At 30.8% G+C, this 14429-nt stretch overlaps 1 protein-coding gene across 1 annotated transcript; it reads right to left on the bottom strand.

The window, feature by feature from the left end:
* Positions 1-7257: 7257 nt before the first annotated feature.
* On the bottom strand, positions 7258-8244 carry LOC145006059 (protein GOS9-like). The gene is made up of 3 exons (XM_078965154.1): positions 8191-8244; positions 7845-8054; positions 7258-7763 (listed from the first exon to the last, which is right to left on the bottom strand). Exons 1-3 carry the CDS (start codon positions 8191-8193, stop codon positions 7521-7523), a joined length of 456 nt encoding a protein of 151 aa, XP_078821280.1. The 5' UTR covers positions 8194-8244; the 3' UTR covers positions 7258-7520.
* Positions 8245-14429: the final 6185 nt, after the last annotated feature.

The raw sequence follows: 14429 nt of genomic DNA, 5'->3' as shown, positions 1-14429 counted from the left end.
CAAGGGATTCAAAGGTATGATTCTAGATCTGTTTTAATATTGTTGTTTAATCTAATTAGCCATTAGAAGTCTTGGATTCAAAAGCATGTTTATTAAAAAGCCTAGATCCAAGCAATAGGGTTTTGCATGCGCACATAGGAAAGTTCTTATGGCTAAAACCCAACAAATAATAGGTCTTAAATCATATGTAAATAACTTAATTATATGTTTAAGCGTATGCGATATTTTTAATAAGAAAAGTTATTAAAAAAATAAAAAAATTATTATGTGTATATTCATATGTGAATAACATGGTTTAACCACATGTGAATAACATGCTTTAGTCGATGTGAATAACTTAATCTTTTGTGACTAACATAGTTTAATCATATATGAATAATTGAACTGCATGTGGTGATGGTGGAATGTCAGAATAGGTGTTTATGTTGGTGGTGTGTGGTGGTGTTTGTAGGGTGGTAGGGGATAAGGTGAAGGCCAAAGTGGGGGTTAATGGTAGTGGTGGGTGTTTGTATTGGTAAGGTAGAAGGTTTGGTGAGGGTTGGGGTGGGATGAGGGTGTAGTAAGGTATGAAGGTGGTAGTGGTTGGTATTGGTGTTAGTTAGTGGTTTTCGGTGGTAAGTGTGTTAGTAATGGTGGTAAAAAGCGGTGAGTGGTGGGTGATTGTGATGTGTTGTGTCGGTGGTGGGAAGTAGGTGTGTAGTGGTTGGTCGGCGGTGTTGGTTGGGGGTGGTTGGTGCTGGTGCGTGTTTTGTGGTGGTAATGGTGGGTGGTTGGTGTTGGTGGTGGGTATTAGGTGTTACTGTTGGGTAGTGTGTGTTGTATGGTAGTAGGTGGATGTGGGTGGTGGCAGTGGTTTATGGCAATGGTGGGGGAGATATTGGGTGGTGGTGGTGGTAGGTATGGATGGTATCTGGTTGTAGGTGTAGGTCGTGGGTGGTGGTGATTTGTAGTAGGTAAGGGTGGTGGGCATTGGTGGTGGTGGGTGGTTGTGGATCTGGATGTATGTGGTGGGTCGTGGTATTATGTGGTCGGTCGTAGTGGTGTACGATAATAGGTGGTTGAGCTGGTTGGCGTGTGGTGTTGGATGGTAGTGCTGGTGGTTTAATAATAACCACAATTATTATTTTTCCCTTTTAGTTTAATTAATATTTTATATCTATTAGATTTATATTTAAATTAAAATAAGTGGGTAAACATTGATCTTCTTATATATATACTAGTGAATTTCAAAGGACCGTGCTGAGCACGGCCCACAAAAAGTAATTTTGGAAATGTTTCAAATAAGCTAAAGTTTGTTGATTTAGACATGTTGAAATGGTCTTATTCTATTTTTGTGGTGGTGTGGTATTTTTTGTTTATATTGATAATCCAGATTGAAGTATGTAACCATTTTTTGTAATTGTTGTTTTGTAATATATATATATATATATATATATATATATATATATATATATATATATATATATATATATATATATATATATATATATATATTCCAAATGTTTCCATAGTTGCATAGGTTATAACCAAGTTACAAAGGGTATTATTGTTATATGATCGTTTCCTTTTTTTTTTATATGTAGGTCGTTATTTTTAACATAAAATTTAAATAGTTGTATATAGCATATCAGGCAAGCTATTTTAATAAATTTAAATTTTGTTTTACCAAATCATTTGATTATGGTTGTTTATGTTAGATAATTTATCTTTGAACATTTTTTATTTGACAACATTTTATATAACTGATACGGTGTACAAAAATAAAAGAAGAAAGTATTAAATCCATTTAGATATTTTTGAGTGATAAATGAATAAAATTATATCATCATTTATGGACATGCCCAACAACTTAAGTAGGTACCATTTTATAAATTTCTTACTATGGAAATGGTGTGTATGTAAGGCCCAGAGCCTTCAATGTGTACAATCCTCTGTTTTGAAGGGTGCTCTCTAGTAGCCTACATAATAAATTTATGAAAAATGTAAGGGCAAAATTGGTAAACCAAATTTAAATGGTAATGTTTGATAAAACTGATAAACTAATGGGCATTTTTGACAGCAAATAAACATGTTTTAGGAAATCAACCCATAAGTAAGACAAATTTAACTTTAATCAAGTTAAGCATTTAATTGGGCATGTTTGTTCCAAAACTTCATTTTTCAATGATCTTTCCTTCTCTAACTTCTCCTTAGAAAAAAAAACATAACTCTAATCAACCAAAAGTAATAAAAAAAATGGATTATTCTAGGAAATATGAATATTTACCTTATTGTTGATGTTTTTGAGATGATTTAATATCCTCGACTTTGTAAGGCTGAATTGAGCCCCTTAACCTTTCCCTCCGGCCCCCTGTATTCTATCTTCAGTTGCTTTTTGAGTACGAAGTTTTTCGGGAAGTTTGGGGTCATTAAATGCACCAACTGGAAACAGAGCCGAATTATAGTAGATGTTGAACATGTTTGCTTCATATGGTTGGAAAAAAATGAGGTTGCATTTGAGTTAAGTAACTAAATGACTTCTTTTTGCATCACTTTAAGTCGATTGCCTATGCTCATGAGTCATGACTAACACATACTATATGGTGAATGTGTAACATGTACAACTATTGTAGCCCCAAACCAGCCCTATGTTACAACAACGTAGGAAAATATAGTCAAAAGGTAAGGAACAAGGAATTATTGTATCAACAGGACCGCAGTTGTTTCAGCAAAACCACTTTTAACAACTTTTACAACCAAATTATCTAGACATCCATCCAAAAGTTTTTTTTTTGTACCAGTGAAACATGAGTGGAGTAATTTTCTGAAGGCTTAACGACAACAACATTCTGAGTTGTAACTGCTCCAATTGTTGTATCAACAAAGAACATTGCAAGGCGGTGTTGACAGATAGATTAGAAAACTAAAATGATAGGCGTATTGTGTTTTCCATATATTGGACTCAGACTAATAAGACAGATGACCAAGTGATCCGTCTAGCCCTTGTAATTTTGCCTTCTTCCTAACTACCCCTCCCCTGTCCATGTTTGTCAATTATGGCTTATACAAAAGAAAAAATGAATCTCCATGTATACCTTTAATTCAAATATAAAGGTAGTAAGACAACAAAGAGCATGAAAACTCTTACTAATGCATTCAACATTAGCAAATTCATTTCCTGGTTATTGATGTGAGCTACATAAGTAATAAACATTAATATATAAAATCTCAAACACCGATAAGTTGATTATAGACCTAACTTCCAATTAATGAAATCATAAGTTAAAGGTACCATACCAGAAACTGGTTCTCGAATGAAGGGATAAAAAACTATTGTCCTTGGTTCCTCATCTGTTAGTTACATTAGAGTTAAATGAATGGATCAAAACCCATGCATCTGTCTAACAACCTTTCATCCACAAAAGTTTCAGTTTTTATAGATCATGGAAGATTTACCATTATAAGTCGGGTTGTAGGTCTCATCAACCAATTTATCAAACTTGTAAGATATTACCTCTCCTTATACATGTGCCCCTTTTCCAGAAAATTCCAATCATGCTATAACAAACACAAAAAATTTGTTTAGATAATGAAATAAGATGGAGTTTTAATGAATAAACATCAAATTTAAAACCCTAAATATCAAAATCATAGGAAAATTGATACAAATCTTGGCGGAGGTGACAGTCTATAAGCCACCAATTCTAGTCACCATCTCATAGTCCATTTAAAACTACCTTAATTTTAAAAGTAAAGTGAAACTATCAATTAACCAACACAATTCAGCAAATAGCTTCTCATGATTCCAATAAGTACATATTATAAACAAAGTTACCCATATTACAAGAAAGAATGAGATAGTAGAAAATAAACAGGAATCAAGATTAGTCAAGTAAAATAACAACCAATCCAAAAATAACTATGAAGGTGTTCTTGTGGACAAGCAAAAAGGGTTGTCAGATTTGAAAGGTTTAGCTGATTCAGGAACATTGTTTCTTGATCTCTGTTCATACACCTTCCTGATGCTAGATAAATGTTCACAAATCAAAAAACAATGAATAGAATTATAGATTTCGGCAATCAAATCTTCAAATTACTTCAATGGAAAAAGAGAAAGACCAAAAGGAGATTAAACTATCAGTTATCAATCCAAAAAAATTCAAATCAATTGCCATCAATTAGCATATTCATAGTGAAATACGTGAGAGAGATAAAGTACCTATACAAAGGCGGAACATGAGGATCTTTCCTTGAAATCCATTTTGTATCTTTTCACTTTTGGGTCACTGAAGCCCTAACCTCCAAAATTCATTCAAACAAGTTCTTCCAAATGATCGAATTACAGGTCAAAGAGAAGATAAAGAATACAAAACCTAAATGTAAAAATGTAAAAATTACCAAAAATTACAAATTACAAAACCTAAATTACAAAATAAAAAATAAAACCCAAAAATAACAAAATGAAACCAAATATAAATTAAACAATACAAACCCTTGATTACACACACTATAAATATAAATTAAACAAATGAAATTGTACAAACCTTAAATACAGAATAAAGATGGAGTCGACATCAATAAAAGAAAGGAAGAAAACACAAGAGAAGAACTAAAGCATCCACAGAAGAAGAAACGAACCTTGAAAAGTATAAGTGTGAAGGCAGACGGGAAATCTCATGTCTCACCCATGTGTAAGATACGTGCTCTCAAGAGAACGTTGGAGAGGATGAGTCGGCCAAAAAAACTGCGGTAAAAGAGGAGGGAAAATGCAAGGAAAACCCGTCTTGAAGTCTTCAGCCTCAGCATGAGGTAATGATGATTAGAAGCAAGCAAACAAGATAGAGATGGTGACCTGATCCGATCTTTCAAACACAGAAAAAAAAAAAGCAATTGTGAAAGAAAAATAGCAACCGAGAGATCAGTTACCCCAAACGTAAGGCGGATGAGGTAGTTGTGTAGAAGAACGATTGTTGTTTCGTTACTATCTGAAAACTGATAGAAAAGAAAATTCAATCAAGAAATCATCAAATAATCAGCAATAAGTTCAATGCAAAAACTCATAAATCCAAAAGGATCAAAATTTAAGACTTAAAAAACAAAAATTGATTTCCAAAATAGATATAATTTTAAAAGACATAAGAAACGGGATGGGATGAGAGGCGACGTAGAAGCACCGGTAAACGACCCAAAAACAACAGTACCTTGGAGTATATAAACGTGAAGGCAGGCGGTTAGTCTCTTGTCTCACCCAGAGGTAAGACGTGTGCCTTCAAGAGGAAGTACAATGGGTTGACTCAGCCACAACGAAGGAGCAGTGGCGGTAAAAGGGGATCAAAGCGTGGCAAGCAACTTTGTGGGAAAAGGCGCCGACAAGAAGGAAAACCCACCACCAAGTCTTATGCCTCATCGTGAGGTCAGGCTGACCGGAAGCAAGCACGCAAGAAGCTTTCATCAGCATTAGACGACGCCGTTTCTAAAATCCCAGTGTTAAGTCAGGTTGATGTAGGGATAAGGGAGTTTAAGCAGGCAATCTGGCAGCTTACCTCAAGATGACGGAGGTGTGAGGAGTGATCGGTGGGAAAGTTGTTTGTCGACGTAGATAGCCTAATCTTGCAGAAGAGGGTCTCACATATAGGTAAATAAATGATATATATATTTTACTACTTATAAAAGAGGGTCTCACATATAGGGTCTCACATATAGGTAAATAAATGATATATATATATATATATTTTACTACTTATAAAAGAAATCTAATTATTTCTATAAATAGATTGAATATAATAATATTATTTTTTTAAGACGTCCAAACTATTAAGCTTAAAGTACAATCCATTTATAATATAATAATATTAAAACTTTAACCCTATCATTTATCCCCTAAAAATCTGGTATCAAATTAATAGAATAATTCATTTGTAAATTGAACCCGTCAATCTCAACACTTCAGCCATTTGAAGCGGTCAATATCAACAATTTATAGAGGATCTCTTCTCTGACATTGGTAACAAGTCATCTCATAATATCTATCTTCGTAATCCCTTCAAAGTAAGAAATATACGCACACTCTCTCGAAGAACCCTAACCAGTAACCAAGACAGTATAACCACCACCACCACAGCCGCTCTGCTTCCTTCCGCCTTCAACTAACCACTATCACGACTACTGCCCTTCCTCTCACCCACGACATGAACTTTCTTTTGGAACATAACATTTTTTTTTTAAAAAAAATATCGTTGAAAGAAGCTATTTGTCCCCGCCGCTGTGCGCGGGTAACGGCTATATATATATATATATATATATATATATATATATATATATATATATATATATATATATATATATATATATATATATATATATATATATATATATTCTATGAAAAAGCAAAAAACCTTAAAAATCATAAAAATTTATAAAAAAAAATATTCAGAGATCATACATCTGTTTTTTTTTTTTTTTACTTTATATTATTTAAAACTGCATTTTATTTATATAAATTTACTTAAATTATTTTTGAAAGAACCGAAAAAAAATATAAATAAATGTTTTTTTAGGATTCTCTCTCTCTGCATTTTATTTATATAAATTTGCTTAAATTATTTTTGAAAGAACCGAAAAAAAAATATAAATAAATGTTTTTTAGGATTCTCTCTCTCTCTCTCTCTCTCTCTCTCTCTCTCTCTCTCTCTCTCTCTCTCTCTCTCTCTCTCTCTCTCTCTCTCTCTCTCTCTCTCTCTCTCTCTCTCTCTCTCTCTCTCTCAAGTGTCTTAACGGTTCCACCTTTAAGGGAGTTAAGTTGCGATACCAACACTGCAACCGAACAACCAATATGAACGATCAACTGTACCAAAATGAATTTTGTGGAATAAAGACGTAACTTTTAACAACCTTAGCAACCAAACAAATAATTTAATTTTTATATAATTTAAGTAGAATAAAGTTTTATATTTTATTATTTCCTGCTCTTATATTTTATTCCCTCACCAAGTTCATATTCCACATACTAGTATTTCATTTCAACAGATTTGGTGTCGTAAGTGGATCAGTTTTGTAATAACTTAAAATCCATCTAATTAGATGTTCTATTGAACCACATAGTTGACCTGTAGGTATGATGATTTTTCTTGATATGGTTACATGTATTTGAAAGGATAAATGCGAGTCCTCATCAAATACTCTAAGAGAAAATTAAGGATCTGTCCCTAAGAAAAGAGTATTGTGTAAACTAAAAAAACCAACACAAGATATTAAAACCAAATACATTTACGCTGGAAGTATTTGCAAAGAAGAAAGCATGAAATATCCATTTAGAAGCTTCAAGAGTACATGAAAAACATACATGCACAACAAGGGTGCTTATTGTACTTGAACTTGGTATGCCACCTTATTTTACTAGTCCCTCATCGAAGATACTAGATATACGATTTTAAAACATATAAAATACATACGAGTACCACGTTTAGAAGACAAAATGACTTACGACCGACCATTTAACATTTGTTTCCATCAAACACAACATGCATCCATGCAGCCATATATCATGCTACGTACGGGTGAAGAATGACACCCAAAGAGTCTACGTAACTCCCGTACTTTCCATAGAATCCCGAAATCTTACCGCGTGTGACCCCGAACGAAAAATCAGTCCCTGGGTTTGTGCCGTATTGCCCATAAGTGCTGATGTTGGTCTCGAAACTAATTGACGTAATCACAGTAGAGCCATCAAATGATCCGACACGTCCACTAATCCCGATGAGGAACTCATTGTCAGCGAATGTGATCTGGAACCCAAACATAAATATCATGACTGGACTGCTATATTATAAAATAACAACCTACAGATGAATTCAAAGCTAGCTTACCGAATGAGACGAGCCACCATCGCCACCGAATTTTTCAGAAATATGAGTGCCATACTGATCCTTGTAAGTGAAGCGGATGAAATCTAGAGCATCTCCACTGCTTAAGTCTATCTTGGTAAGTCTTGCACCATCAGGTATTATGAATTCCCACGTATTTACACCGGTTCCACCCTCACCTCCCCATGGTGTACCCCACACCCCACTGCCTGCCTGCATATGGATCCAAAATAAAATACTATACAAAGAGTTGATAGAATGCTAGCAAAGAATCAACATTGTAAACATGACATTCCCAAATATAGATACATAACAAATTAACTCTAGAGAATATGGTGAAAGTCTGTACCATATTGGTCTGCTGTATTTTCAGAGAAGCTGGGCGATGTTCCTTGTGTGTAAATGAAGTTGTGCATCTAGCCGGTTACGTGCTTGACTATATATAGACACCATCTTGCGTTGCATAGTTGAATAATGGAGTTTGAATTAACGAGGTGAGGTGGCATGTCCAAAAGATTTCACGAGATCCACGTTTTACAATTGCTAAAAGCTAGACATGGTTGTTGAATACAAAATATTTTAAAAATAAAAATATGATTAAAAAACTCATAGTATGATGCATGCGTAAGAATTGTCATCTTATCTGATATTTCCTTTATCAATAATTAAAAGCAACATCAAACAATAATTACGGCTCAATCTATTCGTTTACCCCTATTCCCCTCCTACGGATTTAACTATTTGGTGTTGTTATTCGCTTCCGAAGATTGGATTAATCAACCGAAATTTCATCCATACGACTTCTTTTACTTAATTATTAGGCTGGAGTGAGTCGTTCGACAAGGATTACGTGGCCTCTGCACACTAGCTACATCGTGTACACGTTAGCCATCTACGAGTTCAAATCTCATTCATTTCCTCTGACTACCAATTAGCGTCTAGCATTTAAAAATAAAAGGATTAATGTCAACCTAAACCTACAAACTTTTCCCATTTCTCTTAAAAGATCCCTAATGTTTTTTTCTTGCGTTAAAATGGTACAAACTGAATCTTGGAATGTTATTTCGTTATCTTAACCTACTAAAGCCGGTTTAACAATTTGTGTTCTTATTTGTTGAATTCAAAAGAAAAAAAAATAAAATAAAAAAAGGAGCATAATCTTTCACTACAAAAAATATGTGATTATTGGCACACACAAAAAATGCCACTAAAACCTACAAAATATGTCACTAAAAGTTTCTTAGATAATCAGCCGCACACATAATAAGTATCACTAAAAACGTTCCAACTAAAACCTTTTAGTGACACTTTTTTCTTTTATCGCAAATGTTCTTTTAGGTTTTTAGCAACACTTTTCAATTTCTCACAATTAAAGAAAACTTTTTTATGGCACATATTTTGTGCCACTAAAAGCTCATGTGATTTAAGAATAATGCATGCTAATGTTAGACCATGAAACGAGTACTTGATCCAAAGGGTTACACGACTTTATGAACGATATTAATAACTATAAGTTGATAAAAATATAGATGAACATCTACTATAGGCGTGTGAAAAAACGAAGCGAGAAAAACGACGTTTGATGTCTGAAAAATAGAAAAAAAGAAAAATCTGTTGCTAATTAGCTACAAATTTTTTTTTTTCTGTTTTTCGGGCACCAAACGTTGTTTTTTTCGATTTGTTTTTTTCACACCTCTATTGGACATAATTATCTATATTTTTACCAACTTATAGTTATTAATATCGTTTATAAAGTCGTGTGCACATTCAAGATCTCTTACTCATTTAATGGTTTCATATTGTAATACTTTTTAATATTTGTGATTTCTGATACGCATACATGTAGACACATACACACATTGATAAACATAAACATAGACATACACATTCAAATACACACACGTACACATATGTACTTACATACACATTCAAATACACAAACATGCATATACATACACATACACATAAACATACACATACACATTCAAATACACCAATACACATACATATATACACACATACATTTACTTACACACCCACATATACGTACATGAACATACATACACATACACACATACATAAATACATACATATACATACAAATATACATATTTCCCTTTATTATAATCATTTTTCATTACTTATAAATTAAACACATATTATTTTACATTATTGATGTGTTAAATGTAGCTTTTTTCATTTAATTATTTGTTTGGGTTTTAAACACATTTTGTACAATTATTATATATTATTATGATGTTTATAAATATTATTATTAATAGTATTATTAGTATGATTTTTAATTGTTCATGTCTTAAATATGTAAGAAAAATGATTCAAAAAAAATTAAGAGCCAAATAATGAAAAATAATAAGAATGGGAGTTTTAATAATAATAATCGAAATTATAAATCCATCGGTATATTATAGCTATTATGTAGCTATTTTCTTCTGTCACTAGTTCGTAGTTATTCTGTAGCTTATTAGCTACGGAATACTTACGAATTAGCGTTAGTAGCTATTTCATAATTATATTAGGGCGTCTCATTCTGTAGTTGATCCATAGTAGATTCCGTAGCTAATTATCTATGGAAATTTTTTGTAGCTATTTTCTGTAGGAAACCTAGTAGTGTTCAATGTTTAGTGTATCCAACATGTCATATCTAATAACCAATGAACTAAAGCCATGCGCATATTCATTATTTTAATCTAAAATATCATTGTGCAAATGATTCCTAAAATCAATTATTATCAATAAATAAGTTCTAACAAATAAATGTCGAACCAAAGTGACATGTTAGAAAACATCAATAATAATCGTAAAGTACACCATTTATCTCTAAATTAATAATAAAAGTAGTAAACATGGATACATGTGGTTTTTTACAAAATACCAAACTCACTACATATGTGGGATCTTCCTAACTATCATCATTAGGTTTATATGGGTATCGTGAATAAAGATGTTGATAACATGCTTGCATAACAAAAGGTCATTCAAAACCTAAATAATAGAAAAAAAAAAAACTTAGAAGTTTGTACAATAAATACCATCTGGAGATAAATTGTAGTGCAAAAACCAAAGGAACTATCATTTTGATTACATGCCCTTTTTATGGAAGTCTATCCATTGCTTTTTGGCATGGGGTGTCAATCTCCTCCATTCTAAAGAACATATATGATAATTTTATATAATAAGAATTTAAATTAAATAAAAAAAGGTGAAATAAACAAAAATAGAAAACCTCTCAAAACCAATGTGAATGGTTCCCATATGTTGTGGACTAGCTTTAGGATAATTCAAATTGTGGGAATTGAATTATGGCCATTTATTAACTGTTCAATCACGTGTATCAAAAAAGGAAACTTAGAAAGATTGATTATTTGGTGAAGAAAATATTAATTTATTAATAAACTGTTATATACAAATAAATCTCTTTAGTTTCTCCATCACCTGATAATAATAATAATAATAATAATAATAATAATAATAATAATAATAATAATAATAATAATAATAATAATAATAAGTCCCATTTTCTAGTATTTGAGTATTTCCATGCATTAGAAAGTCGAATACAACCATGATGATTGATGATGCTTGCATAAATTCTTTTGCATTAATCGAGAGGGCAAACATAGTTGTTCCTAGCTATCAGTAGACCTGGCAAACGTGTCGTGTCGTGTCGGGTTCTTGTTGTGCCAAAACATTAAACGGGTTGAAAGGGCTTGACTCTAACATTGGAGTTATGAGATGAAATGAAAATATTTATAGTAAGTATAGAAAGAAAAATAAAAAGAGTTAAAGTTGGAGAGTAAAACGGATAGGTTGTGAGGGTAACTAAAATTAAGTAACTTTGAAAATTTGAATATTACTTCTAATTATTAAGTTTGGTTCACTACAAATATATAACATATAATACGTTTATAAAATTATAAAATTTATAATAAATAATATACAATTAAACGGGTCATTTTCGAGTTGAAAGTCTTGACCCTAACCCAACCCGTTTAATTATCATGTTGTATCGTGTCAACCCGTTTATATAAAAGTGTCGAAATCTCTAACCCTGACCAACTAATTTCGTGTCGGATTTTCGTATCGTGTCATATTTTGTCAGCTCTACCTATCACTCTTTCTTTTCTTGCTTGGTTGACTTCTTCTTATATAGTGTCTGGCATGCACTTAGAACCTTGTTTCAAAAGAAGTTATTGTAATTAGAGGTGACAAATATGTTTTAATATGAGTTTGGTTTAAGTTATGAATTACATGTAGATCATTTGTGATTCGCATGTAATTCATATATGAATCACATGCGATTCACATGTGAATCACATGTAATTCATATGTGATTTACTTGTGAATCACATGTGATTTACATGTGAATCACATGTAATTCATATGTGATTCACTTGTGATTTACATGTAAATGTGATTCACATATAAATTACATATGATTCACATATCATTCACATACAAATTAAATGTCATTCAAATGTGATTCACATTCACATGTAAATCACAAGTGAATCACACATTAATTACATGTGATTCACGTGTGATTTATATGTGAATGTGATTAACATGTAAATCACATATAAATCTAATATGAATTACGTATGATTCACATATAATTCACATACGAATTACATGTAATTCACATTTGAATCACATATGAATTATATGCGATCCACATGTAAATCACATTTGATTCACATTAAATCACGAGTCACATATGAATTACATGTGATTCACATGTAAATCATATGTATTTCACATATGATTCATATGTGATGTACATATGATGACATATGTAAATGTGATTCGTATGTGAATATCATGTGATTCATATGTAAATCACATTTGATTCTTATGTTAATCACATGAAAATCAGATATGTATTTTGTTTGAGTGTTTTTACATCAATCAATTTTTTTAAATTTTCTTATAGATTTGGAAGAAATTGTGGTGAATATTGAAGATGTGAATAATGATAAATTGAATAAAATAAGGAAATGTTAAGACGAAGACATGAAAATGCTATGAAATTTGTAGCATTTTTTATTTTTTATATTTTATTTTGTATCCAATAAAATACTTGTACTATTATGTTTATAGATTAATTAATAAAAATAAAAATTCTTTATGGTTACTTATGAATATTATAATATAAGAAATATGTATATATGAATTTGAATATATATATATATATATATATATATATATATATATATATATATATATATATATATATATATATATATATATATATATATATATATATATATATATATATATATACATGCACCAAAAACTTTGATTTTTATTGTTAAAAAAATAGAGTATTTTTTTTTAATATTCTTGCTCTTTTTTTTATTGATTTTTAAAAATTTAGTTTTTTTTTTTTTTTTAAAATGCTGTTTTTTTAATTACATTTTTTTTAAATGTAGTTTTTTTGAAAATACTGTAGTTATTTTTTTATTAAAAAATATAGTTTTTTTAAAAGAATTACAGTTTTTTTTTTTTTTAAAATATAGTTTGTTTAAAAAAATTACAATTTTTTTTTTGGAAAAAATGCTGTTTTTTTTTTAAATTACAGTTTATTTAAAAAAAATATTTTTTTTTTTAAATTTTTTTTTCATAAATTCATGTTTTCTTTAAAAAGTTAAAAAATCTGCACTTTTTTTTAAAATTGAAAAATATTATTTTAAAAAAATCCAAAAATTTGATGTATTATGTAAATTTTTATACATTAATATTAACATATTCAATAACATAAAAAATTAAACATTAAATGTGATTGGTAATATGATGATCACATCCTTAATGAATTAACTTTAATCCAATACTCCACTTTTTGTTCTCGAGTTTTCGGGAATCTATGACTTCTCAAACGATTTCAACTATATATATATATATATATATATATATATATATATATATATATATATATATAGAGAGAGAGAGAGAGAGGTGTTAGGAAGAAGACGACTCTTCTTGATGTTCTTATGTTTTTGGTATTTTTGGTAATCTTGGCAAATGCTCATGAAAGTGGAGGGATAGGTGAAATGACGAAAATACCCTTACAAGGAGTACTTGGTTCCACCTTTAAGGCATTTAAGTTGAGCTACCAAGTGTAACCAAACAATAAGTTGAGCTACCAAGTGCAACCAAACAGCCAATATGAAGGATCAACGTGCCAAAATGAATCTTGTGGAATAAAGATGTTACTTTTGAAAAACCATAGGGACCAAAAAAATAATTTAATTTTAATATAAGTTAAGGAGAATAAAGTTTAGTATTTTATTATCTCATGCTCCTATATTTTATTCCCTCGCCAAGTTCATATTCCACATATTTCATTCCAACAGATTTGGTGTCGTAAGTGGATCAGGTTTGTAGTAACTTAAAATCCATCTTAGATGTTCCATTGAACCACATAGTTGACCTGTATGATGATTTTTCTTTATATGGTTTGTTAGTTAGTTACATGTATTTGAAAGGATCTATCCCTAAGAAAAGATTATTGTGTAAAAAAAAAAAAACCAACACAAGATATTAAAACCAAATAAATTTACGGTGGAAGTA

The sequence above is a fragment of the Lactuca saligna genome, chromosome 7 (genome assembly GCF_052625555.1).
Source record: "Lactuca saligna cultivar CGN05327 chromosome 7, ASM5262555v1, whole genome shotgun sequence".
Taxonomy (NCBI): Eukaryota; Viridiplantae; Streptophyta; class Magnoliopsida; order Asterales; family Asteraceae; genus Lactuca; species Lactuca saligna.
The sequence above is the reverse complement of the archived record's forward strand: the minus strand, read 5'-3'. Positions and strand labels throughout refer to the sequence as shown.

Excerpts from the sequence above, each read along its gene's own strand:
- LOC145006059 (XM_078965154.1), bottom strand. Across the intron at positions 7,764-7,844 it reads ATGGTGGCTCGTCTCATTCG|ATCACATTCGCTGACAATGA; the intron begins GTAAGCTAGCTT and ends TTTGGGTTCCAG.